Here is a 26,528-nt window from a genome sequence, read left to right on the forward strand (position 1 = left end):
TTGCAACATAAATCTCACATTTTCAAACAAACTTCCTTAACTGTGACACTGCAATAAATAAAAAACATAAAATGATATTTTTACATTTCAAACTCTAATTTAAACACATGTCACATGCAGGAGGCTCTATCCTCCACTTTACTTACTTAAATAACAAAGGGGATTAAACTTCCACATTAATGGAAACATTCAGTAAATGACAAACTATCACTGATACATTAATGCAAATAAAACAGGCGCACAGTCGTCAGTCTAAAACACTGGAGCACTAAATGGTAAAGAGCTAAAGAAAAATAGGTTTGGATCAAATTCACATTAAAAAGTCACAGTATAATATTTAAAAGGTTCAAATCTAATGCTTCAGTCAGTCATAGGACAGAATTTGTTGAAAAAAGTCAGGAAAAGTGTGTCCAAAAATAAAGATATAGTCTAGTATGTCATGAAAAATATCCCAACAACTAAACAAAGGTTAAAGTTGAGCCACTCACCACAGTCTCCTCCGGGCCCTTCAGGTCCTCTCTGGCCTGCTCCCTCTCTTCATTCAGAAGTCTGCACAGAAAAGTAACATGTCAAAATCAAAGTGCATTAGATCTGATACTCAGAAATGAACAGAACAGTTCGATGCCTACATGAGTTTCTGGAGCTTTGCATCCTTCTCCTGCTCTTCAGTTTGTCGTAGTCCAACAGGAGCCGCTCCTGCTCCAACAACAGACCCTGGTTCAGACTGAGAGAGGAAGACAAGTGGCAATAAGTTACATCATTCAATTCAATTCACCAAATCACAACAAAAGTTATCTCAGGACACTTTACAGAGTAGGTAAAGACCACACTCTATGACTTATTTATGATTTACGGAGACCCAACAATTCCCCCGTAGAGTACGGTGGCAACGAAAACCTTCACTATAACAGACAGGAACGTCAGACAGACCCAGCTCTGTGGAGGACGCACATCTGTCTGCACCGGAGAGAGGAAGAAAAGGAGCGAGAAATAGAGTAAAGATGGACAGAGACAGATGCCTTTATTGGACCTCTGGCGGCTGAGAAATGTCAGATAATTAAGGGGAGAGAATTATGAATAAAAATATAGAAATAAACAAAACACAGGATTTGACTTTAAATCCTTAAACTTTAAATTCAAAACAGAGCTTGAGCACACAAGTCGCACGTTTAACTCGAGCTCCATAACCCACTGAACTGATTCTCACAGGTCTTGAAACTATTCTTCCATCTAAAATGTGCACAGATTTGTGACAAATAAAGGAAAAAACATGACAAAACAACAGTAAATGAGACCACTCCTCTAAAAGAATTCATCTAGTTTTTTCCCTCCTATGTGTGTGTGTTTTTTTTATCTCACCGTTGCTCCAGCGCTGGAGTTCAGCCTCCAGCCTCTGGATGATGCTTTTCAGGCTCTTGTTCTTCTCCTTCTGCGTCTCATATTTCTTCTTCCACTCCTCGGCCGTCAGCTCCAGGTTCACCGACACTGTGTTCTTAATGGTCTTGGCTCTGACACAGACAGGACACAGACAGTCATGTTTGAGCCCCAGAACACGCACTTTCATTCACTGTGCTTGATCTTTGGACAGCTTGAACCTTCGTCCCTCAGCTGCCACATCACATTATTCTTAGTATAAATCAAAGTAATCAAAAACATAAATAAGGTGCATTTTAATTAAAGGTACCTTTAGAGAAAAGTGATGAACCAACATGTGCTTTAAAAAGTGACAAAAGGAGTGGAGAAGAAAGATGCATTTGACTTCCTCTTGAAGCTAAATGTGACCTCGTAATTATGAAAATGAATTGTGTTTTTGTTTGTTTATAATTCTCTGAGAAACAAAAACTACCAGTCAAATGATCCAAAAGTGGGGAAGCAGTTAAAGTCGTTTGCTGAATAAATTCTGCACGACTCAAAATGTCGACCATTTTGCGGTTTTTCACCATGCATCACATTTAATAAAGATATAAAAAAAACAATGGGGATTTTTCTGTGGCGCTAACGTTCGCTTCTCTTTCTCTTCCTGCTGCGTTCATGTGCAAATATATTTATGATGACCACAAATTTAACCATAGCAATCAACACACAAGTTCAGTTTTTGATATCAAACTAAAGTACAGTCAGTTTCCTCGTCCACTTGTTATTATTAACTAACTGTTGCATTTGTCTGTTTCTTTTTCAGATCTTTCCTCTGATGGTGAAAATCTCAGTTTCTCCACAGCAGAGTAAACGTTCATCAGTCATCTCCCCCTCACTGCTGCTCCTAATTTTGTATTAGCAATAAGCTGTTGGGTTTTTCTCTTTGCACAAGCTACAAACACAACAAACTAACTAAAAAAAGGTGTGATTTTCTCTCATACTTGTGTATTTTTAGTCAAACTACTATGTAAGAGTGGGGGCTACTCTTTCCACATGTGCAAATATACTTGTCATACACGTCTGAATTAATGAAATATATGAATAAAAGTGCTTGAAATTATATTTGCAAAACAAACAGGTTGCGTGTGTGCCATACAGATTGGAAATAGTGCACTATTGTGAATTATTCTTGGTTTTAGAAGACAAAAAAAAACAAGAGAGCAACATGAACCTCAGCCAAACACAGAACAAGGTGTGGAGAGTTTCGACAGAGGAACATAAAAACAGAGATAAACCCAGGTGCACAGTGGGAAACTGAAAGCCATCTGGGCGCTAGTTCTCAGCTACGGTCCTAATGAGTCACTGTCCTTTTCTCAATATGCCGCCCATCAAGTGGCCAAGACTGAGGAGCTGTGTGTTGTCGGTGTGTGTGGTGGCACAGGAAAGAAGAAGAAGTTCTACCTCTGTCCAAACATGAGCGTGGACCTGGTCTCGGCCTTGTTGTAGACGGCGAGCAGCAGCAGAGGATGATGGTGGTGCGACGGTTCCCCCCCAGAGTCCTGCAGGATCCGAGTCATCTTACTGTCTCTGTATGGTACGTGGGATTTCTGAGAAAGAGATGCATCAAACGTGTCACACATTCATTTTTCCAGTACGTGGAGATGAGAGGTAACTGTGAGGGACTCACGGTTCCCTGACGTTTCCTAGCGCTGACAAAGATTTGTTGATGTTCGTCGCCTCGTCCAACACGGCTCCCTCTGCTCCCGTCTTACTGACCTGTTCAAACAGCAACAACGAACAGATTAGACTTCACGTCGGCTTTACATGAACGCTTTCCTCCCGATGTCACTCAGAACGACCTTCTCGCTGCCCGCCAGGTCGACCAGGTAGAGCTTCCCCGACAGCTTCTTCTCCGTCTCCATGTTCTCCTGCTTGATGTTGATGAGGAAGATGCTGTGGCTGCGAGAGCTGTGCTTGTTCATGTCTGGAAGATAATTGAAAAACAATTACAGTTGGTCTACAGACAGGCAGGCACATGGTTCACATGGATGAAGCTCAGTGGTGGGAGGTACTGTACTTATACTTCTACTCTGCTACATTTCAGAGGGAACAGTGAACTCTTTGCTCTACTACATTGATCTGATATCTACTATAGTTACTAGTTTCTTTTCAAAACGTGTACAATTAGATTAAAAGGGAGTGTGTGACAGTTCTGTGACACCCCCTCTGCTGTTGCTGTTTCCTGTCTTCAAGGCTGCAGACCTGTTGGAGGGTAGTCAGCTGCATGGGACTCACCGGGAGCCCATGCATATAAGCCAGAGCCTCAGCCAGTGTTCAGATCTACATGCACGCACACGCACACACACACACACACACCTACGTGTCCTTAAAGCACATCCTCCATGCAGCACATATTCACGCATCCACTGACTTTACAGATTCCTCCCATCTATGTGTTGCATTTGTTTTGTTACTCTGTGACAAATAAATAACGTTCTGAACTTAAAACTCTACTGCTACATTTACTAAAATGTAAATGACGTCTCTCAATGACACTAGATGATTAACATTAGGTATGAGGCCACAGAAAGTTTAACTACATATACTTTAACTATACTATAATCTTCTAAACAACAAGACATGAAATCCAGCATTTCTGAACAAAACATAATAAAAATAGCAATAGTCAGACCCGTTATAACCACAACCGAGAGTCTCTGTTCCATTCAGTGTTTTTTCCAGAATTGACTAAATATCTTTTAAGTAGTTTGATTTCAGTTAAACCCTGATTTAATTCTTATGTTTACTTTTATTATCAACCCAATATCTTCTTTGTTTGAAGTGTTTCGGTTGGTTTTGTCGAAAGAAGAAAAATATGTTAATGAAACCTTAAGTACAGGGGTAAAAATGAAACGCCAAAGTGTGGTCTCGGTTTTCATCATTTTAAGTGTTAATAGTAAAAAGAAATGTTTCTTTAAGTCCATTACCTTAACAAAGAAAAAGCCTCATAATTTGATTATTAGTATTTCAAAACAAAAATCAAATAAGCTCATTTTGTGTTTTTTAATATATGTTTGTGAATGGAAAATCAAATGACCAAAAGAAACACAGAGCAGAGTTGTTATCTCGATCACATGACTAATTTAACCTCAGATTCTTTGTCAGCTGTGACCTTAACACCTCTCCCCACTTACACACGACAATAGGGCAGCAGTTACCACAAACAATAGGGGGAGAACGCTCACTAATCATAAACCAAAGAAACCCAAAGTGAAACACCCGTTCTCACTAGAGTGAACCACTAGAAGTGCAAAATAACCAAGCGTCCCAGTGAGATGTCCACATTTATTTGGATTATTGTCAAAAATATCAACTTACATGTGATAACATCCTTCTTCCAGTTACACCTGGCCTGTTTACACTGTCGGTACAAACAGGAAACATTTACACTTTATTATTTTGAATGATGAAATGCCAGGAGAATGTACACAAGTGATGACAACTGTCCAGGGTATGCTGTCAAATATAAATATAGAAAAAGATGACAAAGGACCACAATACTTTTGAGAGTCTCTTCTCTTGGTCTTGACTGGCTCAGTCAACCAGTCCCGTGACTGGTTTCCAAAAACGCCTCAGCTGCCTGGCCCTCATTTCTTCTTCTTCTCCTGCGTGCTGGTGAACCACTGGTCCAGAAGCTTCTTGCTGTAGTAAATCTGCCAGCCGTGAACCTGCACAGCAATGACAATCACCAGGTACATGACCGACACGGCAGTGAAGCCGAAGATGAAGCGGTAGGCTTTGCCGTGCCGATAGAGCTGCTGCGCCACGGGGAACATTTCCATGCTGCCGTAGATCAGCGGGGCCACGCAGAAGAGCCCAGCACTGATCATGGAGATGACCAGGTAGCTGATGTTGTTGCGGGGCAACGCCAAGAAGCTGAAGACCGTAGGAATCACGCTCAGGAGGTAAGGGTACTCCCACTGGTACGGCGAGGCTACGACTTTGTGAGACACCAGGCTCAGCTGGCTCACTATCACCTGAGAATGGATAGACAGAGTTACAACCAGCTCCAGATGTCACAAATGTCAGCCAATGATAACTCTCATTTAAAAGTGTTTTTACCTGAGCAGCCATCAGCACCCAGATCAGCACATGGACAATGTTGAGCTTGCGAATTTCAGACTTCAGGGCAACACTGTGCAAAATAAATAGAGACAGGTGGGTAAAGTTACACAACCAATGCAATATTTATCCTCGGATTAAACTCAGATTCTTAAGTCATTTCTATTTTACCTCACATTTATTCATGAAACGGCAAAGGGAGCATTTTGACTCTTAACAGAGGAAAAACCCAACACACTGTTGCATGTCTTAACTTCACGCAACTCATTCCTCAATGTTAGCTCGGGCAAGTTAAGCACTTGCCTGGATTTTGAATATGGTTTACACCCAAGAGTGAAGAAATAATGCCCTCTTTAACTTAAACATTTTGCATTCACTTGCATTTTACTCAACAGAAGTCCTTCAGAAGGTTCCAATGTTTTTAAACTACTTTAATGGTAAAAGATCGTACCTCATCTGGTAGTGTGAGGCAACCCGCTCCCGGTGCTGAAAGTCACTGCCATCTGTGCCTGTTGCTCTTGGTCCTGCTCGAGAAGCCATAGTTGATATCTAGAAGCAAAACAACAACAAACAACTTTATTAGTACTACTCACTACTATTGCAGAGAACAAGTTGAATACATTCAAAAGGATGTTGGTGGCTCTATGATAGAGATGGAGATGTCATTACACGGCACTGTAGATTGCCAAGCATGCGTTTCTTTTAACACCACTACAATCAGAACAAAGATCTGAATCAAGAGCCAGGATCAATGTCTTGTTATAGTATGATACATCATAATACAGACAGACAATTACCGCAACACAATAAAACCCAATACAAAGGAATACTGGGAAATATTTGTAACAAGTGTCACTTGAATCAAAGCCTATGGAAGGAGGCTGAATCACCAAATAAAGGAAAAATGTGATCTGGGCTTTGAGGTCAGACACAAGCACAGTGGAACTGGAGCGGTTGGAGGGTCACAGCGTTACAGCGTATGGGACGAGAAACAAACTCAAATGGATATTTTCATATATTTAGTTTTTAAATGCAATATATCTCGCCTCAGTGTATTTGATCAATGACAACCATGTTTTATGAACATTGGCACATCTCTCAAACTGTATTTTAAAGATCATATATATATATATATATATATATATATATATATATATATATATATATATATATATATATATATATATATATAAAAAATGATAACAATAACATACATTAAAATGTAAAAATACAATTAAACATAAAAAAGCAATGAAGAGATTAAAACAAGAACTTACTCGCACACTATAATAGAGAGGTGCAAAAGTTGGCATACTTTACCGGTCTTTTTAAAATATTTAATTGAATCACACACGTGAATATCTAAAAATGTAATTACAGACATAATACCATTCTCTTGGCAAGTTCTTACTAGTCACAATGATAATTTCAGATATCCACAACAACGTCATTTTTGCCATTCCTGTGTATTGGGCATTCAATTTTAATGTCCATAATTCCTGATATATGTAATGTTATTCTTACTTGTTCGTTCTTACATATACGTGATGACGTTCCTGCGACTACAACATGTGTTTTGGATATTCAGAAGAAGAAGAAGAATTCCTTTTGTTTATCCCTCAAGGGAAATTCATTTTTTTCACTCTGTTATTATTATTATTATTATTATTATACAGGTAACACACACAGGCCGAAATACACACATGCACAAACAGGACCTATATACATGCGAGTAACATTACATTTAGGGTATCTGAATTGTTTGTTTGTGCTTTGGGATGTGAGAAATTAATATAGGACTAATTCAAGCTATCTTAAATGTGACTGCGCATATCTGGAGTTGAAAGCAAAATAATAATAATAAGGAAAGTCAAACGTGACGTCATTTGTACTAGTTAGAATATCATTGTTGATATTTTTAAATGTGCTTTTTGACCTTCAGATGTCCGTCAAACATATGCAGTCCAGCTAGTACGTGTTAACACCGCTTGAGCAGACCAGATAACACACACAACAAAGTTCAGGGTTTTGTGTGTGTGTTTGCGTGTGTGTGTGTGTGTGTGACCCAGCCCCCTTCCGTTAGCTACATGTTAGTTACATGGGTAACGCTTAGCTGGCTTGCCACGCCCTCTCACTATGCATGTCAGTCGAAATGCATCCGTACAAAACTTTATTCGACTCCAGGCGCCATCATTACTGTTGGCAGGTTAAGTTATATGGTCTGTCTCATACACTGAGCACGCAATAACGCAGCTAACCGCTAAGCTAGCGCTAGCGAAGTTTAGCTCCTGGGACGTTAGAAGAGTTGGAAGCTATGTCGTCAAACACGTCATGTCATTTGAGTATAAACATGTGTGTAAATAATCATAACACTTACTTTTTATGTGCTGCTGCTCAGAAAAGGCATTAAATCATAACTAGGGCGGTTGGAAACAGAGAAGGCGACCAGTTGATCCGTGAGCGAAAGCAGTGAAAGTGAACGACACCAGCACCAGAGAAGAGGGATGACGTCTCACACCCTGATTGGTCAGTCTCGCTCTCGAATTCTCTCGCAAAGTCTCGTTGCTTCTCACGCAACTTTAAAGAGACACAGTTTGCAGTGGTCTCTCTTCCTCAGTTTTTATTTTGATCTTTCTCCATATTCAACATTTAAGTGCAATTTTCAGGTACTTGATTATTTCCATTACACTACATTTTAGACGGAGGCGATTTTATTTTTTACACTAAAATTATTTGACGGCTGTAATTCAATTCAATTCAATTCAATTTTATTTACAGTGCCAAATCATAACAAAAGTTATCTCAGGACACTTTACAGAGTAGGTATAGATCACACTCTATGACCTATTTATGATTTACATAGACCCAACAATTCCCCTGTAGAGTAGTTACTAGTTACTTTAGAGATTCAGCTTATTAATACACCACATGATTAACACGTCACGATTATTATATATTATTCAAGCTGGCAGTATACAAATTAGTTTTAACTCGACTAGGGTGACCAGACGTCCCCGGTTTCAGTGACCTCTCCCCGGCTACTACTGTCCCCGGAAAAGTCCCCAGTTTTCACTATGACTGAAAGATCTGAAAATGAAATAAAGGAAAAAAAAATAAAAAACTTAAATGTTTACCAAACGACACGTATAGTTGCACACCCAACTACTCACAGGCCAAAGCCAAAGTGGTTTGACATCTCCAGGTCAAAAGATAAGGAAGCATAATAGATTTAAATGATGTAAAAAAAAAATCATACAAAAATACATTATTCAAAAACAAGCCTAGTGATACATGAGGAATATTACTCTTTTTGTTGCACAAGTGGTTCGACATAATTCAATGAAATGGTTTAAATGCTTCATAATAATGTTTTCTGAATATGAAATGAATGTTGAATATCAAACTGACGTAATACTGGTCGTTTTTTGGAGGTTTTTACGCCTCTGAACCAAAAATGTTCCTGGATTTTGTCTCAGAAATCTGATCACCTTAAACTCGACCACCTTTACCAGCTGCAACATTAAAGTGATGTCTACTCATAAATGCTTAAATAATTATATTTGTAATGGACCATTCAGCACAATGAGCAATCTCACTTTTTTTTTTGGTGGGCTACTTTAAGTACACTTAACACTGTTGTATTTAAACTTGGAGTAAAGGATCTAAATACTTTGGTTTGTTTTTCACCACTAAATTGAACCGAGTCGTTTTTTATGCTAAGATTTCCTTTTTATGCAGCATGTTATTGAGTTAAATAACAGATTATGTCAAGATAAATGTTTTTATTTCTTTATTGAACCAATATTCAACCAATCAAAGCAACAAAATTCACATACTTTAGGCACATTTTCCCATTTAATGCTGTGCACTGTCCAAAGTCAAGGGAAAAGGGAAGAATTTCATTCCAAAACGGCACATCCACAGTTTGAAGAAATAAAGCTCAACATAAAAAAAGAAACTGACACATGGTGGTATGAACAGGTAAGGGTATGAACGTATTTTTGAATATTTGTGTTGTGTTTTGCCACAGAACGTGTACGTATGTTCTGCACTTTGGAATGAATTCTGTCATTTATTGTCAACACACAGGAATTAACACGATCCCAAATAATCAGTAGTCAAACAAATAAATTACAGAGAATGCTGACAAGCTGACAGAAACCTTTTAAAGAATTCATGTCTATTACAAACAAAACAAAAGACAAATCAAGACATCAAAAGGTCAAAAGCAAACAATGAAAAGATAGTTCAACTGCTAAAGTGTCGACAAAACCGTCATACTGTGGACTGAGACTTCAGATATTTTATTTATTTGACAGTTTGTCATTTGTTAGTCAGATGATTATGCAAAAAATCTAATTATGATTTTGCTGTCAAAATAACATGAAAATACTAACCAATAAACTAATAACTTAATCAATGACTTATAATGACCCTAAATACATACCCCAGCATTATGTAGTGATAGCTGTTAGTAAATGCATGTACAAGGAAACCAATATGTTCTTATGTGCCTAGTATACAACTGTAAAGCAATGATACACTGTGTGTGGATGGATATAAGAATAAATGCAATGTAAACATACAAGAATCATGACAACTGAGATATTTGGTAGTATTATTTTTAACCCTTGCTCTCGATAACCCTTTGCAATGGACATACATAACTTCCAAGCATCCATTCAAAGTGATGCAAACAATAGTTCAATGAAGTTTGTTATATGTAAAAAAAAAAATGTAGATTATTGTGCCACCGCTCATTGTAAACCATTAAACTTGACCTACATTGTACCTTTGAGACTGCAGTAGTTTTACCATAACTATGGTAAAAAATACCATCAATGTGTCGTTATCGTCGCCTTTCTTTAGACGTTTCTTACATCGGGTACAATAAGTAGCCAGAAAATGTGGAGTGGACATATGGGCCAGCATAAAGTCCTGAAGCCTGGTCAGAGGGCAGCTGTATATGGACACTGTCTCCTTGTCGTAGCGGAAGTACAGCACTCCCAGATGCCTGATCCAGCAAGCCCTTTGTGTATTCATCATATGTGTACATTACGGCCTCATTGTTCTTCATCAGTGCCACCCACACATTACCCCCTTTGCAGTGGACGTGGTAAGCAAAGTAGTAGACTCCTGGTATGCTACAGGTGAAAACACCATTTTGGGGATTGTAGTCCTGATTACCGTTGTGCAGGAGTTTGTCAAAGATTACAGGAGAGCCAACGGGAGGGTATGGAGTTGTGAGTTTAGCTGTGAACGCAGGCATCTCCACGCCATTTCCACCGATGTCGCCTCCATTCTTTGGCTTCTTGTACCCTTGTTGGCCAGTGTACGGGCCGCTCACAGGGAGGATCTGTCCAATATCAGGAGATGTAGCAGGTAGTCCTGGAGGACCAGGGGGCCCAGGTTGTCCTGGTTGACCTGGAAGTCCAGCAGGGCCACTTGGCCCAGGGTTACCTTGAGGACCAATAGGACCAAGGGGCCCTGGCTTTCCCTCACCAGGAAAGCCAGGTTTACCAGGTAGGCCTGTTTCGCCCTTTTGCCCCGGCAGCCCTGGAGGTCCAAGTGGTCCTCCCGGTCCTGTAAGCCCTGGGATACCTTGTGGTCCTTGGTAACCCATTTCTCCAGACTGCCCGCCCTCTCCTCTTGGTCCAGTTAATCCTGTAACACCAGGGGCACCAGGTGAACCCCTACTACCAGGTTCTCCTTTAGGGCCAATGGGCCCTTGGAAACCCCTTTGTCCTGGTTGTCCACCCCCACCTGACAAACCTGGTTGTCCTGGAAGACCCGGGGGTCCTAAATCACCCTTCATTCCCGGATTGCCTTTTGGTCCCCCGACACCATCCTCTCCCTTTTGACCTGGAAAACCAAGACTACCGGGAAGACCTATTGGTCCTGGTGGTCCAGGTATACCACTAGCACCAGTGGGTCCAATGACCCCTGGAAGCCCTCCGTGACCTTTATCACCTTTTAGGCCCTGAGGTCCAGGAAGACCAGCATGTCCCTTATGACCCTTTGGCCCTTGAAACCCTGGTTTACCATAACCTGGCAAGCCTGGACCTCCGGGTAAACCAGGAGGGCCTGATTCACCTTTCCCTCCGGACATCCCCGGTTGCCCTTTGAAACCATCTTTTCCTGGTTTTCCAATTCCCGGCAAACCTGGTGATCCTGGTGGGCCTCTTTCACCAGATGGCCCAGCCAGTCCCGACTCTCCGGGAGGACCAGGTTTCCCTGGTATCCCTGGTTGGCCAGGGAGACCATTAAAGCCAGGTTTGCCAATCCCCGGGAGGCCCACATTTCCAGGTGGACCTTGTTGTCCTTGAGGTCCTTTCATACCGGGCATCCCAGGTTGACCATTTCCTCTCTCTCCTTTGGAACCTGCGGGACCAGGAAACCCAGGTGGACCTTTTTGGCCAGGCTCCCCTAGAGGACCCAGCTGGCCGGGTAGCCCCTGACCTCCTGGTTTTGAAATGCCTGGGAGTCCAGGGGGACCTGGGAGCCCTGGAGGCCCAGTAAGTCCAGTTGGTCCTTCCCCACCATTAGGACCAAGGTCACCTTTTGTTCCTGGTAATCCGGGTCCTCCAGGTTTTCCCGGCAATCCTGGCATGCCTGGTTTTCCAATTCCTGGGTAGCCCTGAGGACCAGGAGGACCTGGCTTTCCTGGTTGTCCTGGCAAACCCTGGCCTGGTAGCCCAGGGGGGCCTTGTGGTCCTGGCGGCCCTGTTGGTCCCGGGGGGCCCTGAACTCCTTGTGGTCCCTCTATGAGACCTTCTCCACCAGGACCTGGGGGAGGTGGGCCTTTAGCTCCTCTGGGGAATGTTTGTCCTGTAAGGAAGCATCAGATAGATCAATGTAAATACTGATCAACACTGGTCAGTAAAACAATTACATCAAGATCTGTGATGCCACTTCGAGACCACTGAGGGGTTCACATGAACGTTTAAGAAAATGTTAAATGTTTGCGGTAATGTCATACTGCTTAAAAACTGGCTTGGTTCTTTTCAAGTGAAACTGTAAGAGGTACTTAGCGATAGTCAGTGTATAACCTACAGTAGAATACAGTTAGCACGCCACCAGTTACGTCTGCTTCTTCATTACCTGTCTACTGACTATGACAAGTACCTGGTACGACTTCACTTCAAAAAAGGGTAACTATCCCTTTAATTCTTTCTGTTTGAGCTTTAAAGCAATTACTCACTGAATGATTTCTGAAATGAGACGACAATGGCACCCCCTAGAGTTCATTTATGGTGATACTTTATATCAGCCCTTAATTTAACTTGCAAAATGTACTTCAGTTCGCATTTTGTCAGTTTCATGTCTCCTTTTGTGTAAAACCAAACAGAATGTGACAATTTTGAAGTCAGGAGATTGGCAGGTGGTGGTCGCCATTTTGGTATTTTGGAGCCAGAGGGCAGAGCTTGGAGGGCGGACCCGCTACACTTCCTCACTTCAATGGCGCTTTTACTGGCTGACGTTAATCCTCCTTACAGTCTGTTTTCCACTAACTAGTTGACCTCACCTTTGCCTTTAGTCAGTGGCAGCTGAGGAAGCTCTTTTCCATACTGAGGCAGTAATGGTGCTTCTTTTCCGTAAGGATGTGGCATCTCATTTCCCAAAAACTGCTGCTGAGGATACCCATCATTGTACTGTGGCAAGGGCTGGTGCTGTGGAGGTGGCTGTTTATGTCCATAATAGGCCCCACCATGGGCCGGATGTAATGAACACACCTGGAACACTGTGATGAGTAGATAGAACGAGTGGAGGGGTACGGCCACCATTTTCTGCAGTGGAGAAGAAAATAAGTACAAATCAAACACAAGATATAAAGCAGGTTTATATAAATACTGTGAGAGTATCAAAATGCTCAATTCAGAGAAATGCACACAGCCCGTATTCAGAAAGTGTGCCTTTAAACGAGGCGTCAGCATTTAGGTGCAATGACAGTACAGAGACACCAAGAGTGCAGATGGACTTTGTGGTCCTTGAGAAACGCTGACCAATCAGAGCAGCCTGGACTTTTTCAGAAGGGGGTCTTAAAGAGACAGGCACTGAAGCGGCACGTTTTAGACAGAGGCTGAATGAGAATGTATGAGATAAATACTGTGTTTTTTGAACATTAAAGCATGAAACATGATCTAGAGAAAGTATGAAACTTAAAAATAAGCATTAGATGGGACCTTTAAGTCAGTTGCACGAGGCATTTTAATAGAAAACACTAGATCCTACATTACAGAAGGCAAGGCAAGGCATCTTTATTTATATAGCGTATTTTATACCAAGGCAACTCAATGTGCTTTACATAAAGACAAAACATTTTTTAAAAACAGCATAAAAACCACAGTTTAAAGCAGCAGAAAAGTCAGATAAAATAAAATAGAACAAGTTTAACGATTTAAAAGTGCTCACAGTCGGGGCTGATTTCAAATCTGCTGGTAGTTTGCTCCAGTTGTGTGCAGCATCACAGCTAAATGCTGCTTCACCATGTCTAGTTTGAACTCTGTGCTCCACTATCTGACCTAGGTCTCTAGATCTCAGAGCTCTACTGGGCTTATTCTCTACTATGTCTGTCATTCATGTATTCTGGACCAGAACCATTAAGTGATTTGTAAACCAGTAGCAGAACTTTAACATCTATTCTGTAGCTGACTGGGAGCCAGTGTGAGGTCTTAAGAACTGGGGTGTGCTCTTTGTTCTTTGAAGTGCTTTCGTGACAAGTTAACTGACATGCATGCATAGAACTGGTGGAGAGCCCCTTTAAATAGTTATATATGGTCCTTCTCTCCCTACTGGCTCAGGTTTATCATTTACTTTCCAGCCAGGCAGAAATAAAGCTGGGTAAGAAGCCCTGCAGTCTGTAATATGCTGCTTACACCACTAGGATACACAGTACTGCACACACACCATTTGACTTCATGTTAGTCCACGACCAGCAGGCTGTGCTCTTCCATCTCGCAGCTGAGTCAAGAAATTATGAAACCCACTGTGGTCAAACCCAAAAAGAAACACAAACCCTCCACTGCCCGACCCTTGTTTACACATCTATTCAAACATACTGCGTGAAAGTCTCGGAGTCTCATATCCTTGAGGTGAATTTCACAAAGCGCATGCTGCTAAAACATATATCATAATTACACGGCGCCACAGGGGACGTGGTCAGGTTTGAGCATAATCCTTAATACTTGAAAGATGTCTGTGCTAACGAAACTGGCTAACTGCTGCCAACAGCATGGTGTGAAAATAAACAGTGATGGGTGAGTGTATGTTTTGCTCCGTGCTGGTGTTTGTGTGCTCTGAAACGGTACCAAAGAGATCAAAGTTTTTCGCTCACATATTTCAGGGCAATTTCTGAAAAAGCACGCTAAGTAGTGTCAGGCCGAATGTGTCTGCTGTTAATATTTTTAGCACACACTTCCTAATGTGTGTAGTTCATCTGCACAATTAGTGTGTAACGGTGTAATGGGTAAACTTGCACTTATATTTCTGGGAATTTGGGGGTTACGGATAATTATGATTATGTGAATATCTTGAAAATTAACTGGAATTTGTTTTTCACACTTGGTTGCTGCTCAGAAATGTATTTGAGGTTTGTTTTGTGGATATGAATCATCAGCTCAATCATGTGCTCAGCCTTTCTATTATTAGTTACCATATTAAAAATGAACTTTAGTGTATTTTTGTAGTTCTGTAGTTTGTAGTTTACCATCAGCAAGCATTATATTTAAGGCTAATATCAACATATTGCAGCTAAAATATACCACATTTCAGGTACCGTTCCACTACGTTACTGCTGAGAACATTATATACACATCTGCATAGACAGACAGATGTTTTTGTACAAAGTTTCAAATACATTTCTTTACAAATATTAGAAATCAGAATAACCTGAAGGATTTTATGTCACATTTTTAGGGTGAGTTCACGGCCACAGGTGGAACTACATAAAACGGTATATCCTCTTACTTTCTGATTTCTGCGCCTCTCAAACTAAAGGTCGTCGCTCCCTCTGGCCTGCGTCTCCTTCGTCTGGTTTCTCCTCTGCTTTCCTGGGTCTTTTCCAAGGCATGAGCGGGACAGCGGCCTCGCACTGGATCCAGCCAGGTGTACGCTGCAGTCCTGCTGTGAAAATATGAATGTCAGATCGGATGAATGTCAGGTGGTGACCTTTCGCAGAGGCTTGGGGTTTGTAACACTAAGCTGCCATCCCCACCTGGTAGACATATTTGGCCTTGATACAGTTATGCTGAGACATCTCTTTTTCTTGAGGAATGTTGGGCCGAAGGTACTAAAAATAAATGTAACAGAGACGAAAAAGAATGATCTAATCAATCAAATAAACTGTACTAACTGGGAAGACCAGTGGGACCTTGGTACGGGCACCGTAAGAAGGTGTAGAGATGTGTGAGGCCTTCGCGAAAAGGACTAAATGTGATTTTTTCTTTGTAGAGAAAATGGGGCAATAAAAACGCTGCAGTCAGAAAATGTAAAAGCTTAAATTGAAAACAGCTTCAACTCACTAAAACTCTGTCATTTAAGTGTTTCAATGCAACATTGAGCTATTATGACCATACTAAATATCTGTTTTTTGAACGTTTCCTCAAACCTCAGCGCTGGAGCAAAGAATTTATCAAGCACATTTTTCTGATCTAAAGTCAGCAAGGGGTCGATCCTCGCATATTGATCTTCTAAACTGAACATGAGTTCACACGTGGGGAAGTTAAACCGCTCATTGCTGTGGTCGAAACCCCTTGCACTCCCACATTGCGACCTATTCTCTCTGCACACAAAAAAGGGGAACACATGCTCCGCGAGGAATTGAGACAACCTCCGTAAAACAATAAGCGAGCAAAACAAGGAGGACAGGCGGGTGCTTTGAAACACATGTTCCCACAGACATCCAAGGATACGTCAAGACTTCACGGCTTACAGAGACCAAGCGAAAGAATGAAAAAGAAAAGCATCTATTTGCTGGATGTGATGCACGGGTAGCAGGAAGTTGGACGCAGCTTCGGAGCTTCATCAGTGGTGACCTAACGTCTCGGAGACACAGGGTTAAGGATATTATTAACCACTGAGTCTGTGCTCGAGGCAGCCCTATCTTTCCTCAGACTTGTTCTAATACATTATAATATCTAACAGTAGAGGTGCTGCTCCACTGTAGATGTTGGTTGTAATCACATTGGATAAAAAATAGTGGCCAACTGACCCTATCATGGGCGACATGGTGGGGTGGTTATTAGCACTGTCGCCTCACAGTGAGAGGGGTATCTGGTTCGAATCCCGGCTGGGGCCCTTCTGTGTGGAGTTTGCATGTTGTCCCCGTGTCTGCGTGGGTTTTCTCCGGGTTCTCCGGTTTCCTCCCACAGTCCAAAGACGTGCAGGTGTTAGGTTCATTGGTGACTCTAAAATTGCCCGTAGGTGTGAATGGTTGTCTGTCTCTGTTCGTCTCTATGCGCCCTGTAGACTGGTGTCCTGTCCAGGGTGTACCCCGCCTCACACCTGATGTCAGCTGGGATCGGCTCCAGCCTCCCCCGACCCTGACACGGACGAGCGGTTGAAGATGAATGAATGGTCCTATCATATTTTATTTGCCTCAGCTGTCATGCAAATGGATTTTAACTTATTGATAACCAGGTATATCTGGGAAGAGGATGACGTGCATTGCCACATCTGTTCTGTCATTGTATTGTATTTATTTTTTGCAGCCATGTTCTACTGAAAGCAATGAAAATAAAACATTAACAAACAGTCGTGGTGTGTCTTCAATGTCTATAATGTTGGTTCTGTACTTTTTTCTTAACTGTAACTCAATTTACTCTATTATATTAAGTTTATTAAGTGGTTCCTCAACTTGGAGCCTAGAATTAGGAGATATTTTGGGGTTTTGCACACTGAGTCAAGGCAATCACAAAAAAATCACGTTTGAGTAACGTATTTTATACATCACAGGTGCACGGGAGACACCTGCGCATCATCGTTCATAGCTCCTCTGGCGAGTCTCCTCTCTCCTCAAGATGTATTATGTTTCCACCCAGATTATTTCCAGCACACAGACTCCTCCTACTCTTTGTTAAAATGTAACAGGTTATTTCCAGTAAGCACCTTTTTTTTCAGCTCAAACACAAGTTTTCAATTATTGATCAGCAAGCGTGCAGTGATGAGGCCTCAGCTCCACAGGGCTATTTAAAGCAAAAGTCCTGTGGAGCTGAGATTCCATGTAATGTCTGATCTTTCACGGTACAGCCAATGCTTCCAACGAAACGACTGTTTCCAGGATTTGTGAACTGGAGTCGGCGATATCATCGTGGGATTTGAAATACATGCGGTCATATATGTTGGAGGCTGACCGGGGGGGGGGTTACAAGTGTATCATGATGACCTGACATTTCAGATGTGACAAACGTTGCAGATGAGAAGTGATTCCTCTCAGATGTTTTTTTTTATCTATAAATGTAATCAAAACAGATGTAAGCATATCAGAAGTTGTGTGTTTGTTTGATATGAGCAAAAACATCAGAATAAACTTTTTTCACGGCAGACATTTTGACATATCATCATTGGAAAAACTGAATTTGATAACAACCTACATAAAGGCCACCGAAGAGAAACTTCACCACACCACAGCGGACCAATAATAAAAGAAATACACTTCATTTCATACCAACAGTTTGACTATTCCAGCACTACTAGCCTACACTTTATCTATCCACACGCAGACATGTTAGCTAGATAAGAAATAATATCCATCCACATGAAAAAGCCTGAAAATCATGAGCATCTGCGTACACTGGGCATACGTGTACCTGTGTAAACAGGAAGCAGATTGTCTTGTGGTTGAAAAATAATTGATGCATAACATGAAAATAGTGTAATGGCAAAAAGGCCAGATTTCCTTGGTTTGGTTTTCAATGACTGGAACTGTTACTGAAAAAAGTAAGGAGTGAGTATAAGGCGGTAACGAGCGGTGGAAAACACAGATAAGTAGTTGTTGAAAAGCAAATATGGCGATGTATTAGAGCGGCACAGGGAGCAATATCCATCACCCGAGGAAGTCATGGCAAGGAGAAAGGAGCACCCACGCAAGAAGGATGAAAACGCAGAAGGTACGTCAGCCTACCTAACTGATAAGACTGGGGGCGCGCTCACACTGTCCATCCGTTTCACAGATAAAGTCTAGTTCGTTTGACCAGTGTGAGTGCAACCGTACCGTACCTAGCTGGGCACGCTTGCCGGCCGTGGTCCGCCTGGGAAAGGTGGGCTTTTGTAAAGCACGTTTGAACATGTACAAGCATGAGCGTTCGCACGTGTACACGCACGAGCACCAGGCCTACGGCGGTTCTGACGTCATTTTATGTGCATAGAAAAAAGAAAGACGGACCATGCACGGACAAAATGGGATCGTGCCGCATCACAATGAGTCCAAGCTTTCCATTATGTGGCCAAAAGACTGCGCACTTTTATAAACAAAGCGACGCATCGTGATGACGTCAATCAATGCGTGTGACGTGTTACGGCAGGATGACGTATAGGCAGCAAGAAGCATTCGCTCCGAGGCCCAGGTAGTGTGAGTACAAACGGGCCTGGGCCGCGGGGGGAGAGGGAGATGGGGAAAAGTACCCTAAAGCACAGGGCACGGTACGGAAGGACAGTATGAGTGCGCTCTGGGTGTCTGTGTCATCGTTGCAAAGGTCTCAAACGTCTGTACGGTAAAAATGCAGCAAACCCCAGCAGGCGCTTAGCTTAGAGCAAAGACTGGAAACAGATAAACAGCTAGCACGGCTCTTCTCGACGGTAACACATCACAGACATTACAGAACAAGTACAAATCTAATAAGCCTATGGGAGACTCACATCTACACCGAACCATCCAAACGAAAAGCACAACTAACATGGACAACAACGCACAAAGTCTGGAAAGTGTTAGAGAAGAAAGCTGGGGTTCATGTGATACACTTTATACTGATTTAGCATCATTAGCTGCTAGAGAACACATCACTGGAGCGTTGTGCCGTTGCACATAATGCCGTCCTTTGCCCTGTTTTCCTGCTTTGTGTTATTGTTGCAACATGTTACTGAAGGAACAATATTTCATCCCAGTTGTGTTCATTTGGACGGTTCGACAATAAATATCTGCTCCTTCAATCTCAACAAAAAGACCAAACAGGATTCTTCTTTCCAAACAAACTCCCTTGCTTATTTTCTTTTTAATCTTTCATCCTTTGCATGAACTCCGACGACAACTCTTCAGACACCTCGTCAGCCCTCGTCTGATGACAATCCCATCCATGCAACGGCGATCGCCGGCCTCAGAATGGATGCTGGTTCCTCTGAACCTCTTTGCCAACGCTTACAACCACAGACGGCCCCGCTTGGTGACGAGCCACAAGTCTTTTATCACCTCCAACTTGGCTTTGAAAATAATCAAATTTCCATTTCTCCTCTGTGTGTTCCTCCCCTGACCGATTCCAGATGGGGGATTCTAGTGCTTGATAAACAAACGATGAGGAACAGAGGCATGTCATTGCTTACAGATACGGGTGCCAGTCTTAATTGCCTGTGGTCAGGCCTGGCTTTTGTGTTTGAAACTGATTGCAGAAGGTCTTTCTCTTCCTATGACAGCAGGCAGCTAAGAACAAAATGACGACACCTAATCATTTAGGGCCACATTTGAATACAGTACACGGTCAACAATTAAATAATACAAATGCATTTCTGTTATTTATGACTCTAAATCAAACCTTAGTGTATGCAAACTGTATTTCTTTCATACGTGGACGATGCCTCAGCCTCAAAATAATGCAAAATACATGCAACTATTCTGTCAGTGCAGTGTGAAAACATTTACACACACGCACACGCACACGCACACGCACACACACACACACACACACACACACACACACACACACAGGAATGCAACGATCAGCTGACAGAAGTAGCGTACGCGCCAAGACAACATCTGGGGAATGCACCTGTGTGTGTGAGTATTTGCATGCATGTGTGTGTGTGTGTGTGTGTGTCTGTCTATCTATGTGTGTATGTGTGTGTGTGAGTATTTGCATGCATGTGTGTGTGTCTGTCTGTCGGTCTGTGTGTGTGAGTTGTTGCTGTTATAACCTTTATAAGAAAAACACTCACATTTTTCCTGGTTTCAGCTTTTCAAATGTAAGGATCTGCTTTTCTTTCATATATATATAATAATACATATAATAATTGTATAATGTATAATAAATGTATAATTTCATACATATAATAATAAATAAAGTAATGCAGCTGAAGAATGACTGTAAAGGTACTTTTTACATTTATGTGGCATAGTTGTGACCTCACAATCATACAGAAGTCCTGACGTCTCGTTTAGAGTCGCAGTTCACACCCTGACCTGCTTTATAATAAAAAAGACATAGAAATCTCCCTTACTAAATAAAACAAATATAATTAACACTTATCACTGGTTTTGTACATCACACCTGCCATTTTCCCTCCACATCAGTCTCTCACTGCACTACTCCCACTAACCACAGGCCATATTCTGAGCATATTCTGGACCTGAAGCTGTTTTTCTTTGCTGCGTTCACTGCCCTTTCTGTCTCCGAGCAGGTGATTTATCCCGCCTCAGTCATCAAGTAACATTTTTGTTTCCCCCGCACAACTCATCTTATCTCGATCACTCAGTTTCCTTCGTCTGCTCCAGTTCCTCTCCAGCCTATTTTGCTCTTTTACAGCATTCCTTCACACCTACTCGATCTCTTTGCAGCTCGAAGACCAGAGTCGACTTCAGGAAGGGGTCTACAGCCTCAACCTCGACAAGGCAGACGAGGGGTCGGCTGACCTTTAGGCGGAGTGAAGAGCCCTGTTTTAAGGTGGCAACACATTTCCATCTCATGTTCCAAATAATCGCGTGGGGAAGTAGCATCCAGATCCAAACTGGCAACCGCAGTGTTTGCTTACTGCTCGTCTGACCTTTGACACACACGTACGTACACACACATGGTTGCACCTACACCGCCTTCCCGTTCACACGCGCAGCCTGTCCGACCTCCTCACCCATCTCATTGACAGATTTTCCCTCTCCTACGGCTTTGGAAGCCTCAAGTCACCCAATGTCTGGCCACAATTTTCATTTCAGACAAACATCATAGCAGGAGGAGAATTATTTTCCTATTTGCGTTTGAGTTCTGTCAAAACACAGTATCTGGTGTCAGTGAACAGCATTTAATAGCACTTCAGAAGTAGGCAGCAACTTCAGGTCGTTACAGACTTGTACAGAAGTTGTTCATATGTTAAGAGAGAAGGGAGAATGCATTTGCGGATGTTATTATTTACTCTGAAGAGAGCTTATTCTACACGACATGTTCCGCAATTTCACACAGCAGGAAGGAAACACTCTCCAGACTTTTCCAAACCCCAACGTTTTTGCCCGAATTTCATGTGGTTTAGCCACGTTTTTTTCTCATATTTGCACTGGCTCTCAAAGGGACACTCCGCTAGTGAATGATTATTTTTATAGGCAATAACAGCGTTTGGCCAATAATCAGATCTGATCACTTCTACTATGCGTAGACCACAGACTCCAGTGGGGAATTCTGCCGTTTGCAGCTGCATAAATATAGTTTATGTACTGTGCAAAGAGGAAAGGAACAGCACTGAGCAAGAGGCCACATGTTGTCTCCCTTCTTTTGTTTATGACCCTCTCCAATGAACACTGGTGGAAACTATATAGATTTACTCAAGTAATGCACATAAGCACAGTTTCTTTACAACTTTTTTACCTTTAATGCTATTTTATACTTCTAATTACTACGTTTGAGTGTGAAATACTGTATGTTTTACTCCAAGATGACTTCTAAAATAGTTGGAACCAACCATTTTGAATAGTGTCTTCGCATGTTTCAGATGGCTATAAGTTGTTAGTACTTCCACCACAGAGACGTTTCCCCTCTTCGCTTATCAGATGTTTTTTTATTAAACCCACTGTTCGAAAAGGTCAAATTATGCAATATTTCACCAAAAGAACTAAAACTAATTCATGTTGTAGAACCTTTTTCTCCTTTCTGCCCCATTAATCGTCCCAAGACCCCTCAGATTTACCTTGCAATCATTTAGAGGAGGCGTGGCCTTTACTCTGAGAACCACAGGACTTCATGCACATTGATGCAACAGCGTCAATCTAATAATGTCATGTGTGATAAAACAGCAGGGCCATTTTTACTGCAGAACTGCTTTTACTGTTGATTCTTCATGTACATCGTGCTGATATTAAACATTCTTGAATAACGGACCTATATAAAAATCCTCCACCACCACCAAAGTGGGCAAAACCTTCCAGAGGAGTCGTAATTGGTGACATTTGAAGGGTTAGAGCAGACTCTAAAAGATGACTTGGTGGTGATTATGTGTTGCTTTGAGAGAGTTTATTGCTCACAGTTTCACTTTGATGATGCATTTCCCCTGGCACCTTGTTAAACTGCAGCTCTACGTAACGCACTGACTTCTACAAGTAATCAGTCATCATCAGGCTTTTGTCGGGTTGTTTGTATTTTTACACTTCCTGGTTTCTTACACACACACATCGATTTATTGATTTATTATTAACAAGGCCTGGGATCATTAAGTCCATGCTGCAACATGTAGGCATCATCTGTCCGGTGACAGTAATGGGATATGACGACAGTCCCGGAGAGCTTAATGCGTTATACAGTCGCACCGTAAAATATGCCACTCAGAGAGAAAATATGATCCTCCCTTTCCCTACTGTCCAGATGTTTTTGTAGAGGAGTATTTACGAGGCATAATAAGAGCTACAACTCTGTCTTCTGAGGAGTTTAGATAAGAGTTACTTTGCAGTTAATCTGCAGAATTGAATGTAATGTCAGAGTGGTGTTATTAAAAGACACCACACAGATCACTCTGGCAGCTAATACGTGACAAAATGCATGATAAACAACGCAAAATTGCCACGGTTGGAATTCATATTTCATAAATGAGGTTTTGAACTGGCTGCAGTGCTCTGCACGGTAGAAGGAGTGGGTTTAGATACATGGCCTCGAGTCACAGAGGCTGCAGCTGCGGGATCAAGAGACACATTCCCTCTGAGCCACATAAACACTTCCTGTTCAGTAGGTGAGAACTGTGAGGGAGTCTGAGCGCAAGACAGGGAGGGGAAACACAGTCAAAAGACATTAAATGAGTAACAAATATATAAAGTCACGCCTGTTGACAGAACCCACTTTTTCCTTCCCAGTGCAGGGACTCAAACTTGCTGCTTTGACACAGGTTGGCTTAAACAACTTCCATTGTTTCTGCAGCGTCTGCTCCAAGCAAAGTTTTGGCATCTCACAAACAACACAGAACAAACTTTATAAGACACATGCACACCCTCTGAAATGCCGTCTGCTATATCTTGTTTGTTTCAACTGTACAGAGGATTTAGTGCAAAAATAAAAGCCTTCTTGATCTTTGCACTAATCTTCATGTTGCCTTGAAGTGAAGGGTTTAGAGAATCAATATGCTGTTTTATAACGTTTTGGAGTCGGGAAGCCGATTTGTGGCCAAACCTCCGAGTTCACAGAAGAAGATCCAGCTACCCTCAGGCCCTTGGATACACACAGAAAAAACAATACCACTGTACTGCAATGACTATGTTTGTGAGGCCCTGCTTCAAAGATTCACTCCTGACCATAGAGACTGTACAAAATATGGATGTAGTCTCTGTGACGTCACACAGTTCATTAATTCTTATTCATAATTAAGTATGCATAATGTCTGTATGGATGTGACAGCGACTAGGTAGCATACATATTATTTCTACCTGAGATTTTCATCAGCAATAAAGAGTCCCCTGATCCCACGCATGCTACATTACGACAGCGTCACATTTGATGGAGAGACCCCTAGCAGTGATTTTCCACTATGGCTCCTGGTGTTGGACGTGGCCTGAGCCGGGAGCTCTGCAGCGGGACACTAGTGGGAGATTTCAATAAACTCCCCTGACCCTAAACTGTTTGCTGAAGGGAATCAATTTTGTTCAGTTTTCCTCTAATATGGAAAAAGCATGCAGTCCAAAACAAACACTCCCAAAAAAAGGCCTGCATCCTGATACCACTGCCCATAAACGAGCCATAACCTCTTCCATAACAATCAGCCATACACCAAATGTTCTGCCCAAAAATCGCAAAGCTCGAGATTTTCTTGATTTGAGCTTTCGTGACCTCTTCGCATCTGCAGAACGCTGTTCTGTGTGTTTCCACGGCGCTGCCTGCTACCGCATTCTGCTGATGCCAACCCTCCTCTGAGAGCACCGAAGATTACAGGACCAGTGTAACGGTAATCAAAAACCATCAGCAACTTAATTGTGCAACTCGTTTAACCTCAACTTTGTGAGCGTACCACATTTTCCCCTAATTAAGAGATTGCTCTCTAAGGAAGGGAAAACATGATCACTTTAAATGAAAATAAACGAGCTGATAGTTAGAAACAGCTGCGCAAAGTTTCTCTCGCTTCCATAAAAAGTGACTTTTGCGGTGTTTCATTTTCTTTATTAAAGACACTTATCACCTCAGCTCATCAGACAGGCATGTGACGCTCATTAGCTAGAGGCATATTTCCCCTGCTGCTCACGGCAAGACCTATCTGCCTTCATGCTATTGAGAGCTACTCCTGCATGCGAGCACAGTACAACACGTCTCCAGCCACTCGCAGAAGAAAACAGAACCACCTTGGACATGTTTAACGTTGCGATAAATCAACGTCAGGTGTGAAACAGGGATTCCCAACTGTTTCCTGGCAGGTGCACGCTTTGATATTTTGTGATCAAAAAATATCTTGCTGCCTTGGAGCTCCTGGTTAGTTTGCGTAGACACGAGTTTGTCATTTTGAACTTATTTCGTTATCAAAGCCATTTTCAGTTGGATTGCACTGATCTGTGGATAATCTGTTTTCAGCAGGGGACACAAATGTGATCTACTCCAGAACACCAAAGACCGAACACAATCACTTCTGCATGTTTTAGGCAGAAAGAAAGTTTCCTGAACCCCAAACTTTTCCATGTGACGCATATCTCAGAGGCAAGGTGCTGCCAGAAAGCCTCTTTCTAAAACTGACTTTGCTTCTGTTTTCTCTCATTCCCATAAAACTACAGTGTCACTGTATCACAACAGTAAATGCTCTTCTTTCTCAAACGTTGCATGCAAAAGTGCAAAGATTTTTCCTTCTCTGTTGAAAGACACGCAACGAAAATCTCCAAAATGTCAAGACATTCCATTAACTGGTGCTAAACCCTGTCAAGATGCTGCACCGTGCATTTATTTTAACAAGCTTAAGCCTGAGTTATTCTTCCCAGGTGTCTCTTTTGGATGCTCGTTGCATTTGGAAAACTGTCAGACGTTATCTGCAGAGACTTCTGTCAGCAGAGGCTTCACAGCAGTGAGCTTTGTGAAGCAGGATGTCTTATGAAACTTTTTTTTCCCTTTATGCTCTTCTTCTCTATTCTCAATGTTCTTTTCCTCACATGCCATCCCGAGAAGTTACTTGTGCATTGTTCCAAGAATATAAACAGGACGTGATTTGTTATTTTTCTCTCCGCAAGAAAAGGGGAAATGATCCAGTCAAGGCATTACAATCACAGAACCGTGCTGGAAAAACACATTCAAAATCAAACACTAAGCTAAGGAGTGCTCCTTAGATGTTACTGCTGCACCCAAACATCATCATATCCTGCCGTGCCACAGGTGACGCATCACTTACCTTTGTGTGTGTGTGTGTGAGCTGCTGCTGCAGGGTGGAAGTATCACAAGGCTTTGAGGAGTTTAGGACAGACTCTGAACAGCAGCTCTGGTCAGGGTTTGGCTTTTATCTGCAGGTGGGTGGAGCTGCACGGGCTGAGAGAGGAGAAGCACTGGATCTGTGCATGCAAGGGAAGGGGGGGGGGGGGGGGGCAGAAAAGAGGATAACAGGATCTGTGTGAGAGGGAAACCACTACTGGAACTGCATGTTTGCAGCATTAGAAGGTTATTAGAGAGAGAAACAAACCCAATCAGCTGCACAGC

The 26,528-nt window shown here is 42.1% G+C and overlaps 2 protein-coding genes across 5 annotated transcripts; both read right to left on the minus strand.

Moving 5' to 3' along the window:
- Positions 1–57: 57 nt before the first annotated feature.
- On the minus strand, positions 58–7,969 carry LOC310964787 (protein jagunal homolog 1-B). Of its 3 annotated transcripts, XR_014593759.1 has the most exons (11): positions 7,856–7,969; positions 5,930–6,027; positions 5,479–5,551; positions 4,918–5,393; positions 4,735–4,777; positions 3,216–3,340; positions 3,044–3,132; positions 2,818–2,963; positions 1,360–1,508; positions 630–724; positions 58–549 (listed from the first exon to the last, which is right to left on the minus strand). XR_014593759.1 is itself a non-coding variant. In XM_083938048.1 (4 exons), the coding sequence occupies exons 2-4, from the start codon at positions 6,016–6,018 to the stop codon at positions 5,004–5,006; spliced, it is 552 nt and encodes a 183-aa protein (XP_083794174.1). In that variant the 5' UTR covers positions 6,019–6,027; positions 7,856–7,969; the 3' UTR covers positions 4,688–5,003. The 3 variants fall into 3 exon arrangements, 1 of the variants encoding a protein (XP_083794174.1); XR_014593760.1 differs by having other exon boundaries at positions 4,735–5,393; XM_083938048.1 differs by lacking the exons at positions 58–549; positions 630–724; positions 1,360–1,508; ... (1 more) ...; positions 3,044–3,132; positions 3,216–3,340 and having other exon boundaries at positions 4,688–5,393.
- Positions 7,970–9,268: 1,299 nt separating this feature from the next.
- Positions 9,269–26,299, minus strand: LOC310964496 (uncharacterized protein). 2 transcript variants are annotated; one of them, XM_083937635.1, is made up of 4 exons: positions 26,227–26,299; positions 15,445–15,600; positions 13,004–13,265; positions 9,269–12,306 (listed from the first exon to the last, which is right to left on the minus strand). In XM_083937635.1, the coding sequence occupies exons 3-4, from the start codon at positions 13,260–13,262 to the stop codon at positions 10,355–10,357; spliced, it is 2,211 nt and encodes a 736-aa protein (XP_083793761.1). In that variant the 5' UTR covers positions 13,263–13,265; positions 15,445–15,600; positions 26,227–26,299; the 3' UTR covers positions 9,269–10,354. The 2 variants fall into 2 exon arrangements, with proteins under 2 accessions (XP_083793761.1, XP_083793762.1); XM_083937636.1 differs by having other exon boundaries at positions 15,445–15,597; positions 26,227–26,293.
- Positions 26,300–26,528: the final 229 nt, after the last annotated feature.

This window comes from Echiichthys vipera, assembly GCF_963691815.1.
Source record: "Echiichthys vipera genome assembly, chromosome: 23".
Lineage (NCBI taxonomy): Eukaryota > Metazoa > Chordata > Actinopteri > Perciformes > Trachinidae > Echiichthys > Echiichthys vipera.

What these genes read in the sequence shown, in the direction of transcription:
- LOC310964496 (XM_083937635.1), bottom strand. Translation starts at nt 13,262, where the DNA reads ATGGTGGCCGTACCCCTCCACTCGTTCTATCTACTCATCACAGTGTTC. An exon ending in GCCACTGACTAAAGGCAAAG is followed by an intron (nt 12,307 to 13,003) that starts GTGAGGTCAACT and finishes GCTTCCTTACAG; the next exon opens with GACAAACATTCCCCAGAGGA.
- LOC310964787 (XM_083938048.1), bottom strand. Translation starts at nt 6,018, where the DNA reads ATGGCTTCTCGAGCAGGACCAAGAGCAACAGGCACAGATGGCAGTGAC. An exon ending in GCCTCACACTACCAGATGAG is followed by an intron (nt 5,552 to 5,929) that starts GTACGATCTTTT and finishes TATTTTGCACAG; the next exon opens with TGTTGCCCTGAAGTCTGAAA. An exon ending in GGGTGCTGATGGCTGCTCAG is followed by an intron (nt 5,394 to 5,478) that starts GTAAAAACACTT and finishes ATCCATTCTCAG; the next exon opens with GTGATAGTGAGCCAGCTGAG.